The sequence below is a fragment of the Notothenia rossii genome (genome assembly GCF_949606895.1).
Source record: "Notothenia rossii genome assembly, chromosome: 4".
NCBI classification, from domain to species: domain Eukaryota; kingdom Metazoa; phylum Chordata; class Actinopteri; order Perciformes; family Nototheniidae; genus Notothenia; species Notothenia rossii.
Window position 1 is genome coordinate 70,545,442 of NC_136902.1, and position 25,149 is coordinate 70,570,590.

The 25,149-nt window shown below is 39.9% G+C and overlaps 1 protein-coding gene across 1 annotated transcript in view; it reads right to left on the reverse strand.

Annotated features, from left to right (window-relative positions):
* Positions 1-463: 463 nt before the first annotated feature.
* The window catches only part of frem2b (FRAS1 related extracellular matrix 2b), a 60,229-nt gene continuing 35,543 nt past the window's right edge, over positions 464-25,149 (reverse strand). Inside the window, exons 6-24 of the mRNA XM_079675632.1 lie at positions 21,987-22,238; positions 13,230-13,379; positions 12,174-12,383; positions 11,884-12,081; positions 11,623-11,787; positions 11,118-11,300; positions 10,905-11,035; positions 10,650-10,805; positions 10,079-10,382; positions 9,751-9,882; positions 9,225-9,556; positions 7,004-7,196; positions 6,791-6,895; positions 6,358-6,485; positions 6,148-6,282; positions 4,939-5,065; positions 3,994-4,181; positions 3,537-3,683; positions 464-2,710 (exon numbers count right to left, since the gene is read on the reverse strand). Coding sequence (XP_079531758.1) covers positions 2,210-2,710; positions 3,537-3,683; positions 3,994-4,181; positions 4,939-5,065; positions 6,148-6,282; positions 6,358-6,485; positions 6,791-6,895; positions 7,004-7,196; positions 9,225-9,556; positions 9,751-9,882; positions 10,079-10,382; positions 10,650-10,805; positions 10,905-11,035; positions 11,118-11,300; positions 11,623-11,787; positions 11,884-12,081; positions 12,174-12,383; positions 13,230-13,379; positions 21,987-22,238 — 3,737 coding nt within the window. The 3' untranslated portion in view covers positions 464-2,209. The remainder of the gene's footprint in view (positions 2,711-3,536; positions 3,684-3,993; positions 4,182-4,938; positions 5,066-6,147; positions 6,283-6,357; positions 6,486-6,790; positions 6,896-7,003; positions 7,197-9,224; positions 9,557-9,750; positions 9,883-10,078; positions 10,383-10,649; positions 10,806-10,904; positions 11,036-11,117; positions 11,301-11,622; positions 11,788-11,883; positions 12,082-12,173; positions 12,384-13,229; positions 13,380-21,986; positions 22,239-25,149) is intronic.

The window sequence follows — 25,149 nt, forward strand, 5'->3', positions numbered from 1 at the left end:
ATTCTAAAAATAACATCAATTGCACTTCAAATTGAATGCATTATTCAAGGATGTAGCTAAAAACGAATTTCATCCCCCGGCACGTAAACAATATAACATAATATAAACATTCTAAACAATACTGTCTGTTATGTAGATAGTAACATGATGCAGATGATATTTACAGAACAGTTGCAGTTGTTTGATTAAGTAATAATTGTTGAAAAGGTCATATTGATTATTGCATTTCTGATTGTTCTTTACCTTTTTGCCACCATGGAAATAATACAGATCTAGGTACATCATGATATGGTGTGGGATTTCCATTTTGGGGGGTTTAAGGTATAGATATATTTATAGATTTCGATACAGCCTTTTCTTTTTACAATGTTTTAAGGAAAAGCTTTGCATCTATTACAAACAAATGGGATAATTGTTCAAAGAAGCTTCAAGCTAAAACATGTGTTTAATCAAAAAACAAAACTTCTTGAAAAATTACTTTATTTGCAGACCATGCTGTGCTTCTGGTCTATGTTACAAATACTTACATCACATACAGTATGCATTTGTTTTAACAGTAACCATTCCCAATACATCCAAATGGTATATTTATAGGTAATACATAAGTATATACATACATACATGTGCATACAAAAACTCAGGACGCACTCAAAGCATTAGAGTGGAATAAAAGAACCGCAGTACATTGATACAGTGTCAAACCTAGATACGCAAGCAAATGTAAAATGTGCACTGAAAAGAATCATACTTGGGGTAAACATTTCATGAAGGTATGATTTCACAGGTTGCATAGAATTGTATTCAATTTCAAAATAAAATTGCAAATAAACTTGACATTTATAGAGTAGTGATTAGAGTCTATCAAGGATATACAGTAGTATGAGGTAATCAGGTGTTATGGCAATCCTGTGCCTGCATCTGGGAAACTAAAATGTATACATAACCTGTATATGTTTATTGTACATTGAAATCTGAATTACATTACAATTAGAATTTGAGAATAATAGGTTCAAACTAAATCATAAAGGGAGAGGTAAGGATATTATGATTTGTTTCTGCACTAAATGACAAGCACACAAAAATAAATAGATACATTTCAAAGTGATTGATAGGGGGGAGGACAGCAGTTCTGAATGTATGATGATGAGTCAAGGTAAAACAATGAATTCCCTTTACTGTAAGTATATTGACTAATTGTGTTGTTGTGTAAATTGATTTTAAAATGTAATAGTTTAGAGTGAAAATGGTTCCTGTTGGAGAAAGTGGATCTGGAACCGCTATTATAGTTCACTGTACATTGCAGACCAGCTGTCTTGAAAGTAAAATCATTACTACAGACTCTAACAGTTTTACTTTTCTTTTTTGATTTAATGCCAAGTGTCAATTATACGTTTTAAAGATAATACTAAATATTAGAGGGGAGTTAAAATGTGGCCATTGATAAATACTGTTGTTCAAGGGATACAGTGTAAAAAACACACTAATGGAAATACAGTAGATTAGACACATTTGCAACAACTCCATTCAAATCAGCATTTTGACTTATTTTTACAATATAAAAACAAAACAAAATGAAATGCATGCTAAATCATGAACACAACAAACAAATGTGAAACATTGTTTTTCACTTTGATGTCTTACTGATCATCACACAGGACAAATCATAACGTACAACATAAAACCTCAAAATGATGTGATTTCTTAGGCACGCACTGAATCTAAGGACAAATCATTCTCTATAAGAACAGACAGGTTTAACCAGTGTAAGCAGACTGTGGACAGTGTCTCGATGCAGCAAATCAAACATACAAAGCCTGCTGTTAACAACTGCATTATCTGTTATATCCACCGTCTCGTGACCTGCTCAGTAAAACACCAATTGCCATCCAAGTTAAGAGGCATCTTCTGTAGCACCTTTGGAAACGTAAAAACACCTTTTTGGGATCAAGTGGCATAAAAAAGCAAATCAATAAGTGAGTGCTGAAAACACCATTAGAACCTTAAAACAGCCGCTAACAAAGTCCGTCTCTAAGTGAGTGTTCCAAGAATTTCCCAGTTGTGGAAGTGATGGAGTATTTCAAGTAGATTTTTGAATAGAATCAAAGCTCTTGTATTTTGTGTTGCTTCACACACAATCTTCAATCTTTTATCTAAATGTGAGGCACTTGCAAAAGAAAAATATTAACGGTAACTCTCTATCATCAGTCTGTTAGACCTCTGAGCTGTCACTGATGGCTTGTGTCATCATGGGCTCTGCGCTGCTGGACTTCTTGGGTACATCTTTCTTCACTCGCTTGGACCGCACCAGTAGCACCACAACGATAATGATGAGCACCGTGAGGAGCAGCCCCACAAAGACCCCAATGATCAACACTAGTCCGTCATCACTGTTGTCCTTCTGGTTGAGTTCACGCGGGATGATCCCTTTGGTGAAGATCTCTCTCTCTGGGCTCGTCCTCTGCTGGCTGCTGCGATCCAGCGCGATGTGGAGGATGTTGGTGCCGCGGTTGTTACTCTGACCAATGTCTTCTATTACGTCTGGCACTTCGTTGGCTGATCTTCTTGCTCGATGTTGACCCTTTGGAAGTAGACTTGTTTGCTGGCTCATTACATGGTACTCAAGGCTTCTCTTACCTATGCCACGGTTAGCGTTATTCCGAGAACGGACAGTGTAGATGGTGTGAATAAACCATTCCCTCCCTGCAGACACCTGAAGAGAGTAACAGTTATAGTTAGAAAATATTATATACTTTCGATTTTCAGAAAATCTGCTGTTTTCTTTATCCTTAACTAATAAAAGAAAAACACCATGATATACTTTTACCACTGTTAAAAATGCAGTTGCTGTCAGTGATGTTTGTTTGTTGTGGCATTTTTTCCGTACTAGTTTATATCTAGCCAACTTATTATGCCATCTCAAACTCAATGTGTGCCTTGTGCAGTTACTGTAGAATAGAGTTAAAGAACACAACTTTTTCAGCCATTGGAAAAAACTATTCTTTTAAAATAATACCCTTTCCATCACTGTCAAAATATAAGTTATATAACACCTGAGCCATAATTAGTGTCCTCAGTATGTGTGTAATGTTTTTATTTGTTTATGTTTGTTTCAATCTCATCTCATCTCATTGTGTTATAAATATCTAAAGCTTCTATAAGCTCTTTAGCGTTACTTAGCTCCCTTTACAATCTGTGCTGTGTTTGGTTTTATATTTTTAGTTTCTACTGGATTGCTGAATTGCAATAAGGTTTCCACGCAGATTGTCAGGTCATTGACTTTTTCTCTCTTGCCTTGATGAGAAAACAAAGTGAAAAGTCAGAGAAAAACAAACATGTTTTTAGGTTACTTTCTATGACCCTTGAACAGTATACATACTTTTTATCTTGCTCTTTTCACTTGCTCTTTACACAGCAGGATGCCAAAAATGTAAATTCCAGCACAATCATAACACAAACTAGGATGCATTAAGGATTTGAGAATAAGGACGCGGGTGTGTGTGCTGAATGTGTTTGTAGTGCTTAACATTCATACTGACCTGGAAGAGAGCTGAAGAATCTATCCTGAAACCATCTGACCCAGGTTGTCTCACTAGAGCTAAAGCGCCGGGGTCATCCACCGCAAGGAAGGTGTTGAAAGCTACATTACCAAATGAGCGGGCCTGGGTCTCTGGCTGGGCCTTGTCCTGGGGTGAAGGATGAAACAGGAGAGAATATTTAGATTAAAATGGACACAAAGCCTGTGTGATAGGGCTTCTCGATTATGGCAAAAATCATAATCTCGATTATTTGGGTCAATAATTGATATCACGATTATTAAAAAAGATTATCCATTTACTTTGAAAACATCAATTTATTGAAAAAAACAGTATGTTTTTAACAGTTGATTATGTTGTTTTCATAATCGTTGCAAGCTAAAATCGTAATTGCGATTAAAATACGATTAATTGAGCTGCCCTACTGTGTGAAATGATGAGATATAATGTTTATACTTACAATTATCTTGAATCTATAGAGAAGAGAGGGAGCATCTGCCAGACAGCCAAACTCAAAGTTGCCGGGGTTGTATTTAGGGACATATCCATCAGCTCCAGTACACAGGAACACTTTCTCTATGCTACAAATAAAGGAGTCGCCCAAGTTCTGCACTGGATCCACCATCACTCGACCGTAAATTGTATCACCTAAAGGAAAGATAAATACTAAATGTTATCACTAAAAAAAGCCTGTATATTAAAAGTTGTACTGGAGCAAGTTTTACTTTGAGAATAACATTCAAACGCCAGCAAAAATGACTCTCTCATTCTTGGCAAGAGGAGCTTTCTACACTAACTTGGACAGCGGCTTGAAGGATTTTTCAAAGACATTCGAGATGTTGTTGGAAAAAATTAAATCCAGCCCATTAGCTTGTTTGTAGAAAAGACATGAAAGTGGTCAAAAGGACACTTCACGGACGCCTCATTTTCCTTCAAATGTATGCTGTTTGGTCAGATAGGGATTTTTTTTGCTAAATCAACAGAAATATTCATTACACAGGGATTCTAGTTTTATCTGTAGAATGATCTACACGTCCAAGGAGCAGTGTAATTTTCACACGGCATCTATTGCACGTCTGTCCGTCCTGGGAGAGGGATCCCTCCTCTGTTGCTCTCCCTGAGGTTTCTCCCATTTTCCCCTTTAAACTGTGGGTTTTCTCTGGAAGTTTTTTCTTGTACGATGTGAGGGTCTAAGGACAGAGGGTGTCGTATTGTCATACTGATATTCTGTACAAACTTTGAAGTCCACTGGGACAAATGTAACATTTGTGATATTGGGCTATATAAATAAACCTTGATTGATTGATTGATAATGCATTTTCAGTCGTTTTTACTACTTTTTGTTTATGTGTTTTATAATCCATAAGCTATCAAAAATATGTTATGACTACATGTTATGCCTTACCCTGGGAGAAAGCAGTATCACTCTCCTGTCCAAAGCCCATGGAGCCGTCGGAAAGCCAGAGCGTCTGCTTTGAGAGTAAGATCATCTGTGTGTTCAGACTGAACTCAGCAGCCACCGGGTCGCTAACCTAGAAGCACAAGCACACACACAAGCCATGTTAGAGACAAAGCCAAGCAACGCTTCTTTCTTCCATCATTGTCAGTGGGATACTTTTGTTTTTGTTTCATTTTACATTTTTTGGTAAGGCAGTAAAATATCTTTTAAGACTTTGGTCTTTGATAAACTTTGACGCCAATTTGTTAGTATATCTGGGCTGAGAGCATTAATTATTTGTTTGGGTGGTTAGATTTTGGCATCATAATGTGTAGCTGGACACATGGCTCTCCATGTGCCTCTGAATATATTAAAAATAACGATGTTGATTAGAGATCTGTTCCTGTATGCGTAACGGAGAAGAGTTGCAGTTTTACGAGCACTTAATTAGTTGGAGTGTGTCAGGAAAACAGATAGAGGCAAGAAAATAAATGGCTTAATAGGAGTCTAGAGATGTGGTTTACAGGAAGCAATGAATATTGGAGTACGCATAAATTGATAAATTCAATCATGATGTCAGGTCTTTTTGTTATTAACCAATTCTCCTTATTTCATTTATTCCTGTCAGCCAACCCTCTACGTTTCATAGGAAGGCTTTTAAATGCTCAGTATTTGAACAAGTAGTTTAGAGTCCACTGCACCTAATAAAAACATGTTTTTATTTTGTGTAGCTGAAACAATATATGTTTAGACTGAGATATATACATGTTATATTAATCAAGTTCACTCTTGCTTTAAGGCCAGATTTACTGATTCCCAACACATTGGCCAGTAAGTTAAATACCTTTGGGTTATTTTTAGAATCCATTGCTTTACTTGATTTGTGTTTTATCACTTTGAAGAAAGACATTTTGTATTTTGGGCATTTTGTTTAGAGTAATGGAGTTGGAAACATCTTGTGTAACTTTAAGTGAAAACTACTGCTATGTTATTCTGAAGTTAATAGGTCGGGGGGTGGGTGGTTAAAACATACATCTCAGGGGTTTTAAAAGGCAATTTGCTTTTTAACAAGGTATTGGTATCTCAGAAGCTCTCAAATTGTATGTCTATTCCCTCACACGATTCAATAAATAAATCCAGTTTTTTCCAATCTAATTTTAGATGAGGAGGAGTCACCTGCTGGAAGCGGATGTCCATGTCGAAGGTAAGGGCCTCTCTGGGGTTGCAGACAGGAGGGATGTTATACTCCAGGTTTGGGGGAGATGTGCAGGGGATAAGCTTCAACGTGTACGTGCCAGAGTAGTCGCGCACCTGAGAAGGAAAACTTTGTTTAGTAAGAATCAGGTGTAAAAATATTCAAACTGGTGAAACAAAATATCTACTTACAGCAAAATCAGAAACAAATGTCCACTGCTGGATGGGCTGGTTGTACGTCGGCTCATTCCTCACAAGACTGAGGTTATAGGTTATACCAGGGTGGTCCGGACACATGACCATAGAGGTTAGAGGTGAAGCTGATAGAGAAATACATCCGTTAAAGCATATGTGGCATGCTCAGTTGCAAAGTAAATTACTGCACCATCAGGAACTAATGATGAATGTGACAAAAAATGCATTCTATCTTTAAATGAATGGTCACAGATGAAGCATGAATATAGAAGCTGAGTAAACCCTACAGTACCTTACACACAAAATATTCTACACCAAGAAACCTGTTGCCTTTTAACTTTTTGAAAATGAATATGACATGCTATAAAGCACAATCTAATTAATACTTTAAACACTGCAGTTAAACCCCTTTTTAAATGACGTACTCTACCTGGATGTGCAAAAACAAACAGGCCTCTGAATCGAGCCTCAGTGCGGAAGTTGACTACTAGTCGTCCCTGTCCATTTATACGCATACTGGTTGGGTACAGGGCACCTGCAAAGACAATCACAGACAGATTTAAATTGGCAACTTAACTAATTTAAAAGTGAACATGACATATTTTTTTATATTTCCTAATTTAAAATTGCAAACTACTTGTACCTTGTAGTTCAGCTTCTGGTGGGCTACCGATACCATCCCTCCATAAGATGGCAGTGTCGTACACAAATGTGAGCTTCATCTCTGACTGCAAGTCAAAGTGCTGCCATCCTCCTGCTCCAACAGGGGAGTGGAAGACATAGGAGACGTAGAGCGGGACTCGTAAAGTCACATAGGACTGGACCAAATTCAACACCTGCAGGGACAACCAATATGTTGTGTGAGAGCAAAGCCTTAAAATCATACTTCACAGATTAATTGAGCCTTTTCTTAGGGGTAATAGGTGTTAAACATCCCTGAATAAAGTACATATACAATCCCTCTGAAGATAACAAACAATATATTCTACCATTATGGCTGATTTAAGAAAGTGTTGTTGTTCAAACTTGACAACACATGTGATGGGAAACTTTCCTGGGATATCATTCCTATAATGTTAACATCAGGCATTAGTAAATTCAGCTGTTGTTCTAAAATGTGTAAGATTGAATGTAATCTCTAAGTGGTAATTGACTTAATCCATTACAAATTAAGTACTGACATGTTTATCTTTTAGCTTTCTTTTCATGTCAAATTGCAAATAAAATGTGTCCAAAACATATTGTACAGCAGTAATCTACTAACATTGCAAAATACCGCACTACAATAATATCTGCACTTTCCTCTGACCTGTGAGCGGTACCTGCCTGCACTGGCTCTGTGTTCATGTGGAGACGTGCCTACGCCTCTGGGCGCTGAGGGCTCAGGCAAATGATTTGGCCTCCTGACACATCCTGCTGGGCCTTAATAGATTCCTTTGGTCCTGTTAAGCTGGGCACTAAGCCCTACACTGTGACATGACACTGGCCCCCGGCCCTCACAGGCAGCCTGCCCACTTAGAGGAGCACTCAGGTCAGAGGAGCACCCACAAACAAAGGCACCCTGTTTTCCCCAATGATCCTGCCTCCCATATCCTGAAAGTGAGCCTGTGATGTCCCTGTGTATGCATCTCTATAAACAGTCTTTTGCTCTGTTCAGTAACCATAGCAACAATACACTCCCATAAAGAGATGTATAAGAGCTGAATGTATACAATATACATACATATTTAAAGACAATGGGGACAGACTCTTTTTTTTTTCTTGGGTTGTTTGTTCTTCAGGATTGCAAAACTACTCCTCATTTGCAAAACCTGCTTTTCTTTTATATGTTATTCGATTATCTCTGATTAATTTGGCCACTAATCAATGAAGACCTGGGTGCTGTGCTTACCATTTAATGCAAACTTTCTGCATTAAGTTTTTAACCTCAGGGTACATGTTATTAAACTGGCAACTGTCTGCCTTCTTGTCAAGACACGTTTATTACTGTCACATTCTCATTTACATCACATGGCTATAGGCTACACAGTTCCACTTGTTGGGAATGTCTGTTAACACCTGGGTGATGCCTTTTGTTATTCAATTTACCTTAAGCCATGTTAAATGACAAACTGGCAGTTATTATTAAAAAATGTATACAATCTTATATACAGTAACTTGAGAGCCAAGACCTATTTGCCATTGCTGTAGTGCTTTAATTAATAATCCTCAGAAGTGAGTGTACTGGAGGTTTTCACCATGATGTTCTCTTGCACTCTTACTGCCCTTCTTTATCAACACCCTCCCTTAATTAACAGCAAGTCAACTAACGCTGGGTTTCCAGGGTGAATGCAAATATTGAAGGCCGAATGTATGTGCGCCGGACAGAACAGAGGGCTTGAAGATGTCCTCTTTCCAGCACTGCATTTCACTGATGCTACAAAAAAACACATTGTACACATAGCGAAACCGAGGAATACAGATTTGTATGAGGCTGCTGGTTATTGACTTGCCACTTTAAGAGGACAAATAAGTGGAAGCTGGGTGGAGCAGACTGTCAGGTTAGTCATTACTACAGAGGTTAACACAGGTCCCTGGACACTAATGGATGACTTCTCTACAGGCTTGTATTTACTTTAGGATCACTTAAGGAAAACCAAGTGGGCAAGCAGGGTTTTAATAAGCCTGTAAATGATTAATTAGCACTGAAAATCTGGGAGGATTTTGAAATGAAAATTGGCAAGACTAGAATGGACCAGTAACTGTTTACATTCCTATCCTCAAGGTAGTCTGATGCTTTATTTAACTGCCTCCTTGCTCCTCATGTCTTGAGGTGACAAAAAAGGGTTAGAGGTGAGCTAAAGCTCAAAGGTAGGGCTGCTTACCTGTCCATCAGTCCCAATGGTGCCTCCACAGTCGCTGAGTAGCTCAGACATGTCGTAGTAGCTGGTGAACTCCCACAGACAAGCCTCCAGGTTGAGGTTTCTGTAGAATCGTAGTGTACTGGATCCCCTGAGGGAAGGGCTGTATTGGTAGGAGGACGTCTCGCCGATCACTTCTGGATTTTTAGTGGCTTCACTAAGGAAGCCGTAGCGAGTCTTGACCTCAGTGTAGTCCAACAAATTGGAGCAGCGGTGGTTTCCAACGCGGGTACCGTCGGGGCTCAGTGTCAGCTCAAAGTTAGACAGGGCTCGGGTGGAAACTACAGGCAACATACCTGAGGCAGGACACACATGAAGAAGTCAGGAAGTGGAAGCATTGGAATGTAAGATTTACAACTTAGGGAAAGTAACAGTAATATATTGATTGATGAGTGACAAATAGAGCCTCCCAGCTCAAGAGTGGTTTCAAACCAACAACCTGTCTTTTTATAATTTCACTGATAAAAATTATTTGATCTGCTGTGCTTACCATCAATGTGGGGCATGGTGACAGTCAGTTTAATGAGATTTGGGTGATCTGTTTCTTCCATTCCAGTGTATCGCAGCTTGGCTGAGAAGGGCTCGGCCCCCACTGTGCCGGCAACACGCGGCTGGCACATTCCTGCAACCACGGCATACACAAACAAACATCAAACGTTTTGTTCCCCTAATACTTCTACTCAGCAAATTATTTTATGTGTCAATGTTTTGTCGGAGCAAGGACAGCAAGGAGGGAAAACGCAGCCAACAACTGCTTATCGCGTTGAGCCATATCCATCGACTACACATTTCAAGCTAGAAAAATAAATTGCACTCACCATCATCCATGCTGATGGACACTATGGGGCTACTGAGCTCTAGACCTTCATCCCCGTTAGAGTTCACGCCCCTGGCAGCGCACTGCACCCTGGAACCAGCCTGAAAATAGACTGAATCCAGAGTGATAAGCTTTGACGAGGTGAAGAAGGTATCGAAGTCAACTTCCCTCATAGAGCTGGTTACGCCATCTGACCCGGTAGGGGCGCTGACCAGCCAACGATAATGAGTCAGGGTGTTGTTGATGTTCTCGCTTACACAGATGGAGCCTGTTTTGTCGTAGTCTGGGAATTTGGGGTTACAGGCCTGGGAAATGGAAAGAATACATTGGGCTTGTGAGTAAAAATGTATCCAAAAATCACTGCAGCAGCCAAAGTCATTCTGTATTCTCCTGATGAGCTTTCAGGGTAGCTGATAATTGAGCAACGTCTGCACATCTGCTAAATACTACCTCATTAACAGTATTTACTGCCAGCTGGAGTGACATAAAGTCTTGTGAAATAAATAATTTGCAGTTGAAATGACTGAAATGTATGCCCCCAAGTAGTTATTGGGCTATCACTTTCGACGTACAGTCACGCAAATGACGGGGTATCCGGCCACAGGTGAAGAGTCCCTACTCCTGTCGATGTCGTCGTAATGCAACAGAGAAACCACTCTGGGCACCGAGGGGAAGGTGACATCCGCCATGCTGTTGGTCTCCTCGATATAGATTATGGCTTTGCTCATCTGTTGATTGACAAGCAGGAGCAATCAAGAGGATGTTAATGGAGAAGGTAGTTACACACTTGGCAGTTAAATTATATGTTAATTTGGCTCAATGTTCACCTTTGTCTCTGCCACCATGTTTTCATCAGGCTTCAGGTGCACAGTGAATGCTTCCCTCATTTCTCTGACAATATCATATAAAATCTCCACCTCCACATATTGCTCAGTGATACCCTGTTTGAACACGATTTCTGCAAAAAGAGGAGATAGTTGATCAAATCTTTACTCACAAAGAACATACTATTACGATAAGTGCCTAGCTTTATTATTTACCCTCAGAGATGGGATGGTAGTCCTCCCCAGAGGTGGCAGATCCATCCTTGGTGTGAACTCGGACAACAGACACCTTGGAGTGGTCTCCTACACGCAGCACTGGGATCCTCACCACAGACACTTGGCCACTTTCCTTTGGCTCATTCACACTGAATTTGGTCTCTCCAAACCTAATAATCGCCTCTGAGAAAGCATAGTTTCAAAATGCTAGTAACTCTTACATTTCAGCCTACCACATATGAAAGCCCCTGTGTATGTCACTTTCTGAATTTGTTGCCTTGAGATTAATAAAAAGGTACTGTTGTATATCTGGAAAAATAGCAACACTGACCAAACATTTATTAAAAAAATAAGTATGACATTGGGATAGCTGAAAACTGGGTGGCACATTAAACTCTGGCCCCTTTAGGGTACCAGAGTTTAATGTTATGATCATATAAATATTCTGCACCTGGTGGCATTTAAAAATAACTTTTTTAAATACAACAAAAGCAAGCATCCTTACTGTCTCCATCGTCTTTTATCTTGATGAGCGTTTCATTCTGACTTCCAATAGATGCTCCAAATGGAGATTCACTCTTGGGGCTTCCCAGCACAAGACGTAGCTCTTCTTCCTCCTCATGTTCTGTATCATCAACTAGCACCAGTACACAAGTCTTTTCAATCTCTCCTGATAAAAGAAAAGTGCAAAATATATTTAATGTCTAAATGTGTCTTGTTAAACATAAATTATGCAAATGGGGTGTATTATGTTTGTTTACACCACCTGGTAAAAAGGTGATTATGGAATCATCTGTGTTGGGCCTCTCATTGAAGTCCATCATGACCTGGGCTGTCCCCTGTCTGCTGTAACAGCGCACTGTGGACTTGTAGCTGATATCTCCACTACGGTATACAGTAGCTGAGATCTGCCCTGAGTTCTCATTGCACACATACACAGCATCATGGAACTGCACCTTTGGCACTAGAAGAACATAATTCAATCCATAAATTACCATCGGAAATGCAGCATTATTGTCTTGAATCACTTACAAACCAACCAAGCTGTTTACTCACAGTCTGAGACTGAGTCATTGATGAGTATGGTAGTCTTGCTTGGCTCCCCCAGGATCCCGTTCATGGGCATTCGGAGTACCAATTCAAACTTCTCGGGCCCCTCCAGCACCGGCTGGCCCAGGTCATCCAGGACGGTCACACGGAACGTCTGCATGGTGACCCCTGGTGCAAAGTCCAGATTCCGGCTGATCCCAACGTAATCCACACCAGCTGCTCCACAACACAAAATAGGTCAGGAATGTTTCCGATAACATACTGTAGTGCTTATGGGATATAGTGGATACAACACAAATGGACTCTGCATTTTATCTTATTCTACAGCAGTTCTCATGTTACTCCATAATTCATTTGCAAGTGTCAGGCAGCGAGCAAGATGAAAGGAAATATCCTGCATTCTGACAAAATAACGCCTTCTATCACGTGGTCAAAAGCCATGAACAGTCGGAATTTGTTCCGTGATTAAAAGAGAGGGTGGATAACTGAAACTGGATATCTCCCTGAGCGCAAACAGGTTATTCATTTGCCATTCTTTGAAGAGTCTGAGTATTGAGCGCTCACCCTTTGCCCGCAGGGTTTTTTCATGTACTTATGACCCAGATATATGTATAACTGTTGGCATGCATTTCTACCATGCTGCATATGATTAGTTGCTAGTTATGTTAACAGTTAAGAAGCAGACAAGAGCAGAGATGGTAAGAATATGTGCACGGGGAAAAGACTGCCTCGGGGCAGAAGATAATGGGGACTGTGGGGAAAGCTCGAGGAGATAGCGACTGGTCTTGGGTCCAAAGCACATACAAGTACGACGGATGCCTAGAAAGTGAGGGCCAAACAGAATAAGCCTCGCCTTCATTCCTTCTAATCTAAAACAATGTTTACTTTCCCCAGTTCAACTACCAACATATCCAGCTTTAACATCACTATGAACCCTTGAGCTCAGGAAAACAAAGAGTGACAGGTTGATGATTGAAGTCTATCATTTATCTGTAGTTTACATTTATCTAAGCACTAACTAGCTAAAGCTGTCATGGAAAGGCACCTCGTAGAGACACGTACCCTCAGCGGAGACGGGATCTGTCTTTCTGGAGCGCACTGTCACGGTTCCTCCTTTGGAAAGATCTGTCCCCGTCCTCCATACCTGCACCTCCACGTAGCCGTCACTCTCATCCACGTGGTAGTCTGTGTTGCCAAAGTAGAAGATGGGAGCTGGGGAAAAAACAGAGGATGGCATGAAGGCGGTGTTTAAAGCACATAGGAGGACCAACTTTATCTGTTTCACAACAGGATATGTGAATGTCTGTTGTAATTGCTGAGTTAAATCTGTAATAGCTAGAATACTCTGTAGGTTTACCTCTGATTACAGGAGAAATTGAAAGAATGTTTCCATCAAAACACCAGCAGATACTCCACACTGTAATTAGAACCCTTAAACAACACTTTCTAACTTCCTGAAATTATGTGTTGGGAGGATTTCTACATCTGTAAGACAAAAAAGTGACCTGAAGGCAGACTTCAATTTGCTGGTTTTGTTGTGGAGGAGCCTGTTGGTGGGGATGACTTTGAAAGTGATGGGTCTGAGGGGCAGACAGGAGGCCTGGCAGGAGGTCTGGGGGATGTAGAGCTCCATGTGCCAGCCCAGGCCTGCCTGAGTGTAATTAGTGTTCCTAAGAGCTGGGATTCCACTGCAGCCAAACTCACCCACTATTATTCTATTCAACCCTTTCAGAGGCTGTTTTCCACTATGTCAGGCGGCTGTGAAATGGTTGCTTAAGGACCTGGACCTCTGTTGCATACAGTATACAGTATCTGGTTTAGTGAGTGCTGTAAGACCTGCAATCAAATAGAGACTATTTCTGGATTTGAACAGCAGGGAGTCAGTCATAGTCCATTAGAGAAAAAGCAGCAACAAGCTGAAAGCAATATAAAGAGGACGTTATAACTTACAATATGCATACATTCTCACACTTGAGCAAATACATTATTGCTGTGATTACTAATGGGAACAAGCCACTTTTGAGCAGTATACACCTTGCGCTTTTGAAAGCAACTGTGACCAAATAATGAATAAATTAAGTGAATGCTGATGGCCATGGGCAGAGTTGTGGTTTCCATGACAATGAAACCCTGCATACCTACAAAACAACACGTAGTTGTTTCTCCTCTCGCAGTGTAAAGCTAAGTGAAGGGGGGAATGATGTAGAACTGAGCAGTGAATGCTTTGAACAAAATAAATCTATGCGGACGTAACTGCCGGATGATTATGTTATCTAACAAAATACAAGAGGAGGAAAAAAGTGGTTCACTGTCGACAGTACTGCCAGGGACAATAACTGATATTGATGTTTATAATTCTGCATGATATCATTATAATCCTAGCCTCAGATGATGTTGCATATTTGTATGCATTCTGCTATGGTATTTACTGCTCTATAATAACAAGATAAGACTTGTTCTAAAAAGGAAATAGTCTTTTTAGACAAAGCCTTGGGATTTGTGGTTCTCAGAGCAGCCATCTCTGAGGTTGAAATAATATTTCCCCTAAGAGCAAGCAAAGGACAGACAACTTTTATACTTTAATCTGTCCTGAGAGCACAGCCAGAACAATGAGTGCTGCATCAAGAGGTTTGCAGCTGCCAGCATTTCCCCCACAGAGAAACCAAACAAAGATGGTTTTGGCTGCCTGTACTGGGTCCCCAACAGGAAGAGTAATCAGATCTAGTAGCCTGAGGTTTGCAGCCAGGAACTCAGGCCCTGTTGTACCAGTCCAGTAATCAGATAAGGTTTGTGAAGCAGACAAACTGTGAGCTTCAAAGAGCTACGGCCCATTAACTGAAAGGTAAACCACTGGCTCCAGCCTTCTACGCCACACAGTATGGAGTTACCTGGATTTAAGTGGACTAATCCAGATTTAGACCTACCTGTTCTGTAGATTTATGTAAAGTGTATTTTTATTTTATGACTTTATTGTCGATAATACTGGAGTTACTCGGTTTACTTCTCGGAAATTCAAAATACGAAACAATTCACAAATAGGAGCACTTTACGTATTGGCATTATGTTGGTTGATTTAATGTGTCATTTGCTAGAGTTACAAACAAAGGAAATGTTTTCACAGTTGCATATGTGTGAACATATAAATAAAATAAGAGCCACAAGGAGCGACACAGGCCTCCCTAAGGGGGCTTTTACACTCCCACTGACTGCTCGATTCTACTTGAACTTTGCATGACATTCCCACAGCGCTAAGTGGCTTCGTTAATGAGATTCAATTGAGCCCAGGCAAATGCTCCTCTGCCAACTGTGTGCTTGACAAAAACTGTCTCTCACAGCCAATGCACATAAAAACAGCTCAATTCAGAATAATCTACACCTTTAAAAAAAAAATCTGTATTTCAAAGAAGGCTTTTGATCTAGTATGTAAAGGCTCTTGATTAAAATCAGCCTTATTGTGGTTAAGTACTTTCAACATCTGTTTATATCAGATTGAGTGGAAATGCAGGTGAGACATAATGACAGGGTTTATGGGTTCCCTCTTGATTCATCCCCATCCAGGATATACTGCACACGCACAGGGCCGCCCATCTTTAAAGTGGCTCATAATCATACCTTCAAAACCAGAGAAAAATGTACAGGCAACTGACACAAGACTATAAATACACGAGTGAAGTCCTGCTGAACAAGCTTTCTCATGTCTTACAGCCCCAACCACTAAAGAAATTTCCCGGATACAGAGACAATATCAAACAGCAATTATCTCTGCAAGAAAATACAAGTTTCCCCAAACCTACGGTACCCAAAAGTCAGAGTGGAAACTGTAAGGTTGTGAACGTTAATGTGCAGATGGTCTGCCGCTGGGAAAATAGCAGATATTCTGAGGAAAGCAGCTGTCCGTGCATGCTACTGTTCAATTCCTGGACAGCCTGTTAAACTTAACAGTCTTGCATGCCAAAAGCTTTAGTTTTTTTAAACAATAAAATAGAAACATATGTCATGTCCCTGTTGTAAAAAGTAGTTAACTGTTAACATAAGCAAAAACGAAATATTGAGCAGCAACTACATAGTGTTTTGTGTTTATATGTGCATTACTTTAATTGTTTGTATTGTTTTGAGAAGACAGAAACGAAAGTGCGAAAGGCCATTAGGCTGTACGCTTTGATCACTATTAGCAATAGGAAATAACAATTACCACAGTCTCTTTTATGTTTGGTTATTGTCCATGGCAGTTTACCTCCTCTTCACTGTTTACTTCAAATGTATGCCCTGCTGGCATTTAATATTCTTCTTGCCGGTTCATATGTGGGTTATTTTATTGTATTGGCTTTATTATGCTAATTTCCAGGTTCACATTTATAGTTTGTGCCTCTCCTGTGACATGTCTCCATACTTTAATGTTCAAAAAGGTGCTTTATCTTTCTCATACTGCCTGTGCTGCAGCACCTCTTTTCCCCCTGCTCTGTCTGAAACCAGAGCCCAGTGTGCTCTGATTTTTTAGCTGGTGCGGCTCTGTAGTGATTGGTCAACAACTTAGGCTAAGGGGAGGGACATCTCTATCACTTGCAATATGTTGGAGCGCCAGCCAATAGAAGCAAGAGTGTTACATAGTGATGTCATTATGAAATGGAAGTAAACAAAGGAGTCCAATGGAGGGGTTTCGGGCAGGGTGGAGGAGTGTGTATGAGAGAGATAAAAGGGATTTTAGCCTCTGTCGACCATTTACATACACAAAAACCTATATAACGCACTAAAGGAAAGGGAACCCCCTAAAAAGCACAATAGGTTTAAGGTTGAAGAACTTTTCTACATTGGAGTGTCTTCTCTGATCTCAGCTAAATGACCTGTTTGCGACCTTATAAAACACCATTATCATGAAAGTCAATACTTTGGTGTGGTGGTGCATATTTCAAACTAATTTTAAATTAATTAAATAACCCAAAACTAGGTGTTGCATGTAGTACCAGATGTTTTCACAGCGGTTCAGGATCTGATACTTTGGCCTTTTGGTAATATTACGGTCTAATACAGTGGTTCCCAACCTGGTCGCAGGGGGGGTTGCCAGGCCTCAGATGATTTGAGGCCAAATATCATATTTAGACGTTTTTAAAAAAAAACATTTTTTACATATAATTGTAACGCAATACATGATTGTCACTAACAGCCTTGTCTCTACATTACAATAAAATATAAAAAAAAAATAGATTAATTTGAATAAAAATTCAAGTTAGTAGCTATTAAAGGCATAAAAAGACAGAAATGTATAGTTCTTTCTTTAATAGAAATGTTTCTTCTGCCCGTAAAGTGTCCAAACCAGGGTTTTGATAAGCGCATTTTAAAAACATAGTCATTGTCCATGCCGGTTTCAGTTGGATTATTTGTCACAGTTGCTCCGATCAGATCGGTCTCCTCCATTTTGTAGATTATTTACGATTTTTGAATCCACATAAACACATCGGCAAAATCCGGTTTACTTTGAGCATGTGTTTTAAACAGTTTAATCCCTTTGTGAATTGTTTCCACTTCCGCACCGTCCTTTAATTTCTTCATACAGCGGGAATCCAAATGAATTAATCCTGAGTCCAATAACCATCAAAGTCACAACAATAGTGCTCCTTAATTACGCTTTCATCCTCCTTTAACACAATACTTCACATTCATCCAGTTTGTGACAGTAGTTGTAGCATTTTGAGACTTTGAAACTTTAAGTACCACTGTTGTGTGTGCGTGTGTGTGTGTGTGGGGGGGGGGGGGGGGGGGGGGGCGCAACTTCCAACAGGAGTCATTTGGGGGACCTCTTGGGAAAAAAGGTTGGGAACCCCTGGTCTAATAGATAGACAACCCCAACAACCAGCAGAGATAGAAGGTGCAGCGAGCAGACAATGATCCCTCATTCATGACCTTCCCACCCAGACTGACAAATGTGTCTGTTGTAGGTCTGCAGGGGCTAAAAGAACAGCTGTTAATAGCTGAACCCGAATGAATCTCTCTCTGACTGCGTGAAATTGAGTGCTTCAGGGATGACTTGTTTTTGTAGACTAATCCTGAAGTTAGCATAGCACTGGTTCCCTCGAGAAAAAAGCCAAGGGTTTAATCTATTGGATTTTGGATCATTGGAGAAAATAACCTCTTGGGCAAACAAAGGTTTATAGTACTAACACATGTTCTGTAAAATGAAGTATTGTTAAGTGTTAAAATAGGGCAAGTATTGTTAAGTGTTAAGGCAACATTTTTTTTAAAGAATTTCAGTACTTAATTATTGTTTTATACATAAGGTAAATGTAGTAAATGCACAAAATGTATCCTACTTAATGTTTTAAATGGATATCCTGAAGACAAATGGGAACAAGTTAGAGACCACCCAGTGGGATTTTCTTGAGTTTTGGTTACCCTTTTTATCTGAGATAATTTGCCAACAAAGTTCCTTTTAAAGGCACACATAACAATTCCTGTGCGATGTTAGAGTCTGGTGGTTTTCATTTCAAACACAGCTGATTTTAATGACTCCCTCTCTGTGTGGGTGAATGTGTGCTAAGTAGAGACAATAATGTTTTGGTTGGAAAGAAAACGTGCCTTTTATTCCATGGCCCAGTTTCTACACAACAGGTTACTATTGCAGTACTCTTTAACTCATTTATTTTTAAAGACTAAAAATATTCTCAATTTAGATTCCCATAAATTGTCAGATTGACATCAGACACTTGGCAGACAATACAAGCTCCCCCTCATATTGCACTTGTGTGGTTTCTTGTACGTGCTTGTACCTACTTACAGTAGGTAGGTGGCCAAGACTGTGTGAACAGGGTTCACATTGGTACATTGGTACATTGGTACATTGGTTCCCTGTGGCTTTTAATTTCATCATGTGAGCTACTTTGGTTTGTTGGCTTGGAAAGAAGTTGCTGACATACATTGTTGCTGATAGGAGTACTATATGTTTCTAAGACCTCTTCGCCCACAGCTTGGCTGAGCGGGTGAAACCCCTCCTGGGGAGCCTCAGCATAGACCTCTCCCTGACAGGGACAGGTGCTCGGCCAGGCACCGACTCCAATGTACACCCACCGGGCAGCTTCTGCAGCAATAGGGCTGACAAAGAAAGATGCGATGCCCCCATTTGCCTCCCTGCCATATATAATGCAGTAGAGTTAGGAAACGAACCTGGAGTGTATACTTAAATGTAATACTAAACCAGAAAAGCTACAGTTGGAGTAGGAATAAATCTCCTCCTGCCATTATCCTTTTCCAGACAGGAGATCATTCTTGTTATGCTTGCCTCAGAGCTATTTACTATTTACTTCACCATCAGCACGCAAGCCATTTCATTATCATCTCCTTCAGGGAGATATGAAGGCTTGACACCACCTTATTTCTCCCGCTCTGCACATTCCAATTATTCAGTGGATGCAGGCACCTAAACACCCCCAGCACCTAATCCAAATTATACTTTGGAGGCGTTGTTGCTCAAACTTTACACAAATTGTGTGTGTGTCTTTTTCTGTGTGACACACACACACACACACACACACACACACACACACACACACACACACACACACACACACACACACACACACACACACACACACACACACACACACACACACACACACACACACACACACACACACACACACACACACACACACACACACACACACACACACACACACAGAGAGAGACTTTGCACAAAAGGAGGCTGTATGTTCCTTAAAATCATGCTGTATGGGGGACCCTTGTGAGTTTGGCACTTTCTGATAACTGATATGCATAAGGAGATTTTGATTGTCACTCAGCTATCCTGTTAAAGCTAAAGGCAAAGAAAACATGATCACAGATAAAGCAGGAATACTGAGTGAAGACTGTTTACACCAGTTGTCAGTCTGAGTCAAGTTAATCCTGAGCCTGTTTCTCCTGTTTCTGCGTGATAATACACAGAGGACCTCTAATGTAGGCGCAGGCATGCCAGGAGGTTTCAAATCAGTAGAGCAAGAACATTTCATTGTATATTTAATAATGAATTGGATTTTCAAACCACACAAATTGGATTACTCAGGCAATTCATTGTTTATATTTGCACACTGACTGACTATGAACCAGGGGCTTAAAATAGGGTATGCCCCCAACTATGAAAAGCAGAAATGCATAACATGAAGATGCTATTTATCAGTAACAGGAACATTTGACCCACTAAAATAGTAGTTCCCTTAACCATTAAAACTTTGCAATTTGTCATTCTGAAACCACTTCTGAAGCAAACTTTTAGTTTGCTTATTTAATACTTTTGTAATATATGTGTGCTCTATTTGTCAACCTCCGTGATTTTCAAACAGCCTTGACCTTAACCCAAACTGTAAATGACAAGAAACCGTGTTTGATGGAGTCAGACAACCATAAAAATACTCAATAATATCTCCAATCAATGAGCTCTCTGGCAGGTGTTGGACGTGCATTTTTTGCAGTATGAGAGTCAGTATCCATAAATACTGTGTTAGCACATTACTTTGTGAAACATGCTGTAAGTACTGACTGTTGTACATCCAATTAAAAACGTGTGTGTCCCAGCAGCTGTCTTGGCAGTCTTGAGTCGATACCCAGGAGCAGCGGAGGTCGAAAGAACCTGTACTCACTCTCAGGTTACACCAAGCGCTGCTACAGTTAGGAAACATTCCAAACACGTAACCTCCTCCTTCTTCAAGCAGGTCAAATCCACTTGCAGTGTGTTTGCCTCGAATCCCACAGGAGAGGAAGAGGAGAGTCACTTGTTACACAGTCTAATTTGCAGTAGCCTTTAAGGTAAGAACTCCTGAGCACAGGTTGAAACACAGGTTGAAGTACAGACTGAGACCTGGATACATTTCTTGGGAGGGGAATAAGATCATAAATATATAATAAAAATGCATGCATTGCTTAAGCATACAATTCTATAAAATGTTCAGTAGTATGAACAGAATATGAAATAGGAGTCTCTCCTGGAAGCAGGAAGCCTCCAACTTAGAGCAGTTGAAGAAGATTAATATTAATCTCCATAAAGCAAGTTATAAGAATGTAAGAATGCTGAATCTAATAGTGCATCCTTCATCACCCACATTATGATGATTGAAATGGTTTTTGATTCAAGGGGAAAAAAGACTGTTCAGCAATTATGCTTGGTTTTTCAGCTTTAGCCAGCGATCACGGAGTCTTGACTTTAGAGCAGTGCTTCTGGAGATCGTCAAAGCGATAGGGAGCTGAGGAATGGCCGTCAGGTGTTAGGGAACAAAGAGGCGTCAGGAAGAAATGCGAGACTATCAGCCCTCCAGTCTGAGCCTGCAGATATGAGATAAAGGCTTTGCCTCCAGGAAGGAGTCTCACACACTCAAACGCTTTCCCTCCCTCCAAAACATTGTCAGACAAGCAGGAACCCATACAGAAAAAACCTTCAAGCACACATTTCACATTTTCTCCCACACTTTTGCTGTCTGTCTGGCCACCTGCCAACTGTTTACATGTCTCTATTTGGATCAACTTGGCAAAGAATCTTGCAGTTTCATAAAAATATCAAAAGCAGTCTTCAGCTATTGTCAAAGTGCTTAAACATCACACATAACAGCTTGAACAAATACAGTAACTCCTCAAAATAAATCTGATAATACCTAGGAAAAAACACATTCACGCTGCCTGTTTCTTGAATTGAAAAACCTTTGAAAGTAAAAAAAAAAACTTGTATCTGAATTCCACACAAGGGGATTCAATAAGCAAAGCCCTTTTCCTTTCTTATGCCCGACCATTTGACACAGTATTGCATTCCTCTTCACACCTTTGAGCATGGAAATGTCATCTTACCGTCTTCCATATCGGGAATGATTGTGATTCTAGCTGCGGGGAACTCTGAGCCCAGACGGCCCCCCATGGGCATGCTGAGGGTGACATTGAAGCTTTCCTCGTCTTCATACAGAGAGTCATCAATGATCACCACGCGGCAGGATTTCTCCACCTCTCCTTTGTCAAAGCGCAGGATGCTGTGATGGTCCTCAGGCCTGGAGATGTAATCAGAGTAGGACAGCACGGTGGTGGGCACGGTGCCTGTAGCCGAAACTAAATGGGGAGAAAACGGAATAACAGAAAGCTCAGTTAATGATCCAACCATAATACAGTAGGTTTTGTTCACATTTAATCAATAACTTAAATGGGACCTATTGTGCAAAATCCACTTTCTCATGTCTTTTATAGATAAACTTGTCATCAGGAACAAAGATTCTCTCTCTTTTTTGTCCTGATCCATTTATATAAAAACCTGTCTGAAAATGAGCTGATCAGATTTTTGCCACTTTATGATTTCATAACGTTTTTTTGGCTTGTGTAACAATTAGCCAATCACCAACCAAGGTAACACCCACCCACCTTATCACCTGAATCTCCTCCTAGAGCACCATTGTGTGTGTTTTAACCAAATATCTCGCAGAGGGGCGTGGGGAGTGGCTCCTTATTTTCATCTAAAGTAATAGACACAGAATCAGCACTTTTGAAACAGGGCTGAAACAGAGGGGATTATGGGATGCTGCGATGGGTGATCTGTTTGGTATTTCGAGCAAAACACTTCAGAGACATGTTTTGTATATACCTGAGACCTGTAATATATTGATGAAAAACAGTATAATAGGGGACCTTTAATATATTTTCCATGTAACCTAAAGTCCTTTCAAATTATAATTGTTAAGAGCAACTCAAGTTTTAGAGCAGCATTTATTTTAAACTCCTACAATGCCCTTTGTCTATAAATTATATCAATCAATCAATCAATCAATAGGATACGGCTGTAATAGGCCTAAGGCCTTTTAGTCGCTCATAAATAAATAAGTAGATCACTGATTCTTTATTTACTATGGATGCTGGCTACAGTCACATAGTCCAAAGTGAAGGTGATGTTTGACCAGTAATGGTCGAGGCGGGATTTGAGACAGTTAACCGTCTTGGATGTGACAACGCTTTCCGGCAGATCATTCCACAAGTCAACCACACGCAGGATGAACCAGTTGCGGCGGATAGCCAGTCTTGAGTACTGTTTCTTCAACTTGAGGCAGTGTCCACGAGTCCTGGTCTTATAATCCCGTTGTAGTGGGCATGATGTTTTGTAGATGTTGTGGAGATATTTGAAAACTTCGATCATATCTCCCCTCGCCCTTCTATAATACATACTCAGGATTTTAAGACTTTTTCAGTCGTTCTTGATATGGTAGCTCCTTTAGTTCTGGAACCAGCTTTGTTGCCCTTCTCTGTATTTTCTCGATGAGCTCAGCATCCTTTTTGTACATGGGGGACCAAGCGACATTCCCACACTCTAAAAACAAATGCCTTGGCTCAACAAAGAAAATCAACGCAACAGTTTGCATCGATGTTTATTGAGTTAAGACAACTTCTAATGAAATTGTGTTAAAGCAACCAAGTTATTTGAGTTAGGGGAGAAGGCTTTTCCTCTACAATCAGAGGTGTTTTTAATTAACACTTACTTAATAATTGGTAGCATAAACACAAGTTTTGAAGTTGATTATTCAAAAGATTAAGTTGTTCCGACTAGTTTTACCACATGATTTAAAAGGAATGTTAAGTTGTATGTACTTAATTACCCTCATTCGGGAAACAAGTTTTTAAGTTGATTACTCAAAAATTAAGTTGTTCCAACTTGTTTTACCGTATGATTTAAAAGGAATTTTAAGTTGTATGTACTTAATTACCATCATTGTGAACACACGTTTTTAAGTTGACAACAATTTATAAATTAAGTTGCTCCAAATATATTGTATTCAATAGTTTTTTTTCTTAGCTTTTTCATGTTTTTGCCTTTAAAGAAATAAATTAATTGATTCCACAACAAAATTATTAGGCAATTCACTTTTTATTTTGAACTACAGTTGTTTATTTCAACACATGATGTTTCAATCAGGAGAGAATTCATTTTGTTTGAACATTTATTGACACATGCCATATGATAAGGTGCATGAACACCTGAAATCACAGCTGACTGCAGGAGAGAGGAGAACCATTTTATAGTTTGGCTGCAGCTTGTTGATTGGCTGCTGGAGAATGAGGTGAAATGTAATAGGTTAAAGAGAACGCCTGTGATGAGCTGATTAGAAGCAGCTGCGGAGTGAATGTATATACACCCAGTCTTCCTGAAAGAACTTGCGCTGAGCTTGATTTAAGTCTTGAAAAAAAAGATAAATAACATAAATTGAAATTGCCCCAAAAATAATAAATAAACACATTAGCCATATTACCATGGGAAATGGGGACACAGCAAATAAATGCTGCCAACACAACGAAGTTAGGGGCCTTTGCATATTTAAAACCAGTGCCAAATATGTAAAATCTGTAAAGTTTTTTTAAAGCTACAGTAACAAACTCTCAATGGCCACCAATCTGCAGATCACACACATCAATTTTACAAAAGATGTAACAAAGATGTTTACACTGCGACAGTCATTATTTCAAACAGTATGAACACATTTAACGCAGAATGCTTGCTCATTCATTTGTTTCCCTCGACCACGATGGTTGCTATCGTATGGTCAGATCCTGGGGTGGACCAGTCACTGATGAAGGCGATATTCATGTCCTTTTGAAGCACATTAAATAATAGGTTAGCGCATAAGAGATAACTAATTAGGTAACTGCATACTTTTTAAACTGTCACTCTTAGCTAATTCAGAGCCATTATTACCTGCTGCTAAAGCAACGCTGGTATTGTTTTCACCTATTGAGTCTGCATGTGTGTGTTATCATGGCAATGTGGTCCTGAAGACACACAGAGGTGCTTTTGAGTACTTTGCCTAGTGTTTAAATGCATGTGGACAAGTTTTAGTGTATCTTCTCATCTTTTTTGCAGGTTCCCTACAATATGTGAACTGGTTAAGTGAAGAGCAGAAGCCACTTTTCAAATTGTACACAATCCTTTTCCCATGCCATTGCTGTCAAAACCTATCCATGCTGAATGTTGCTAAGATATTAT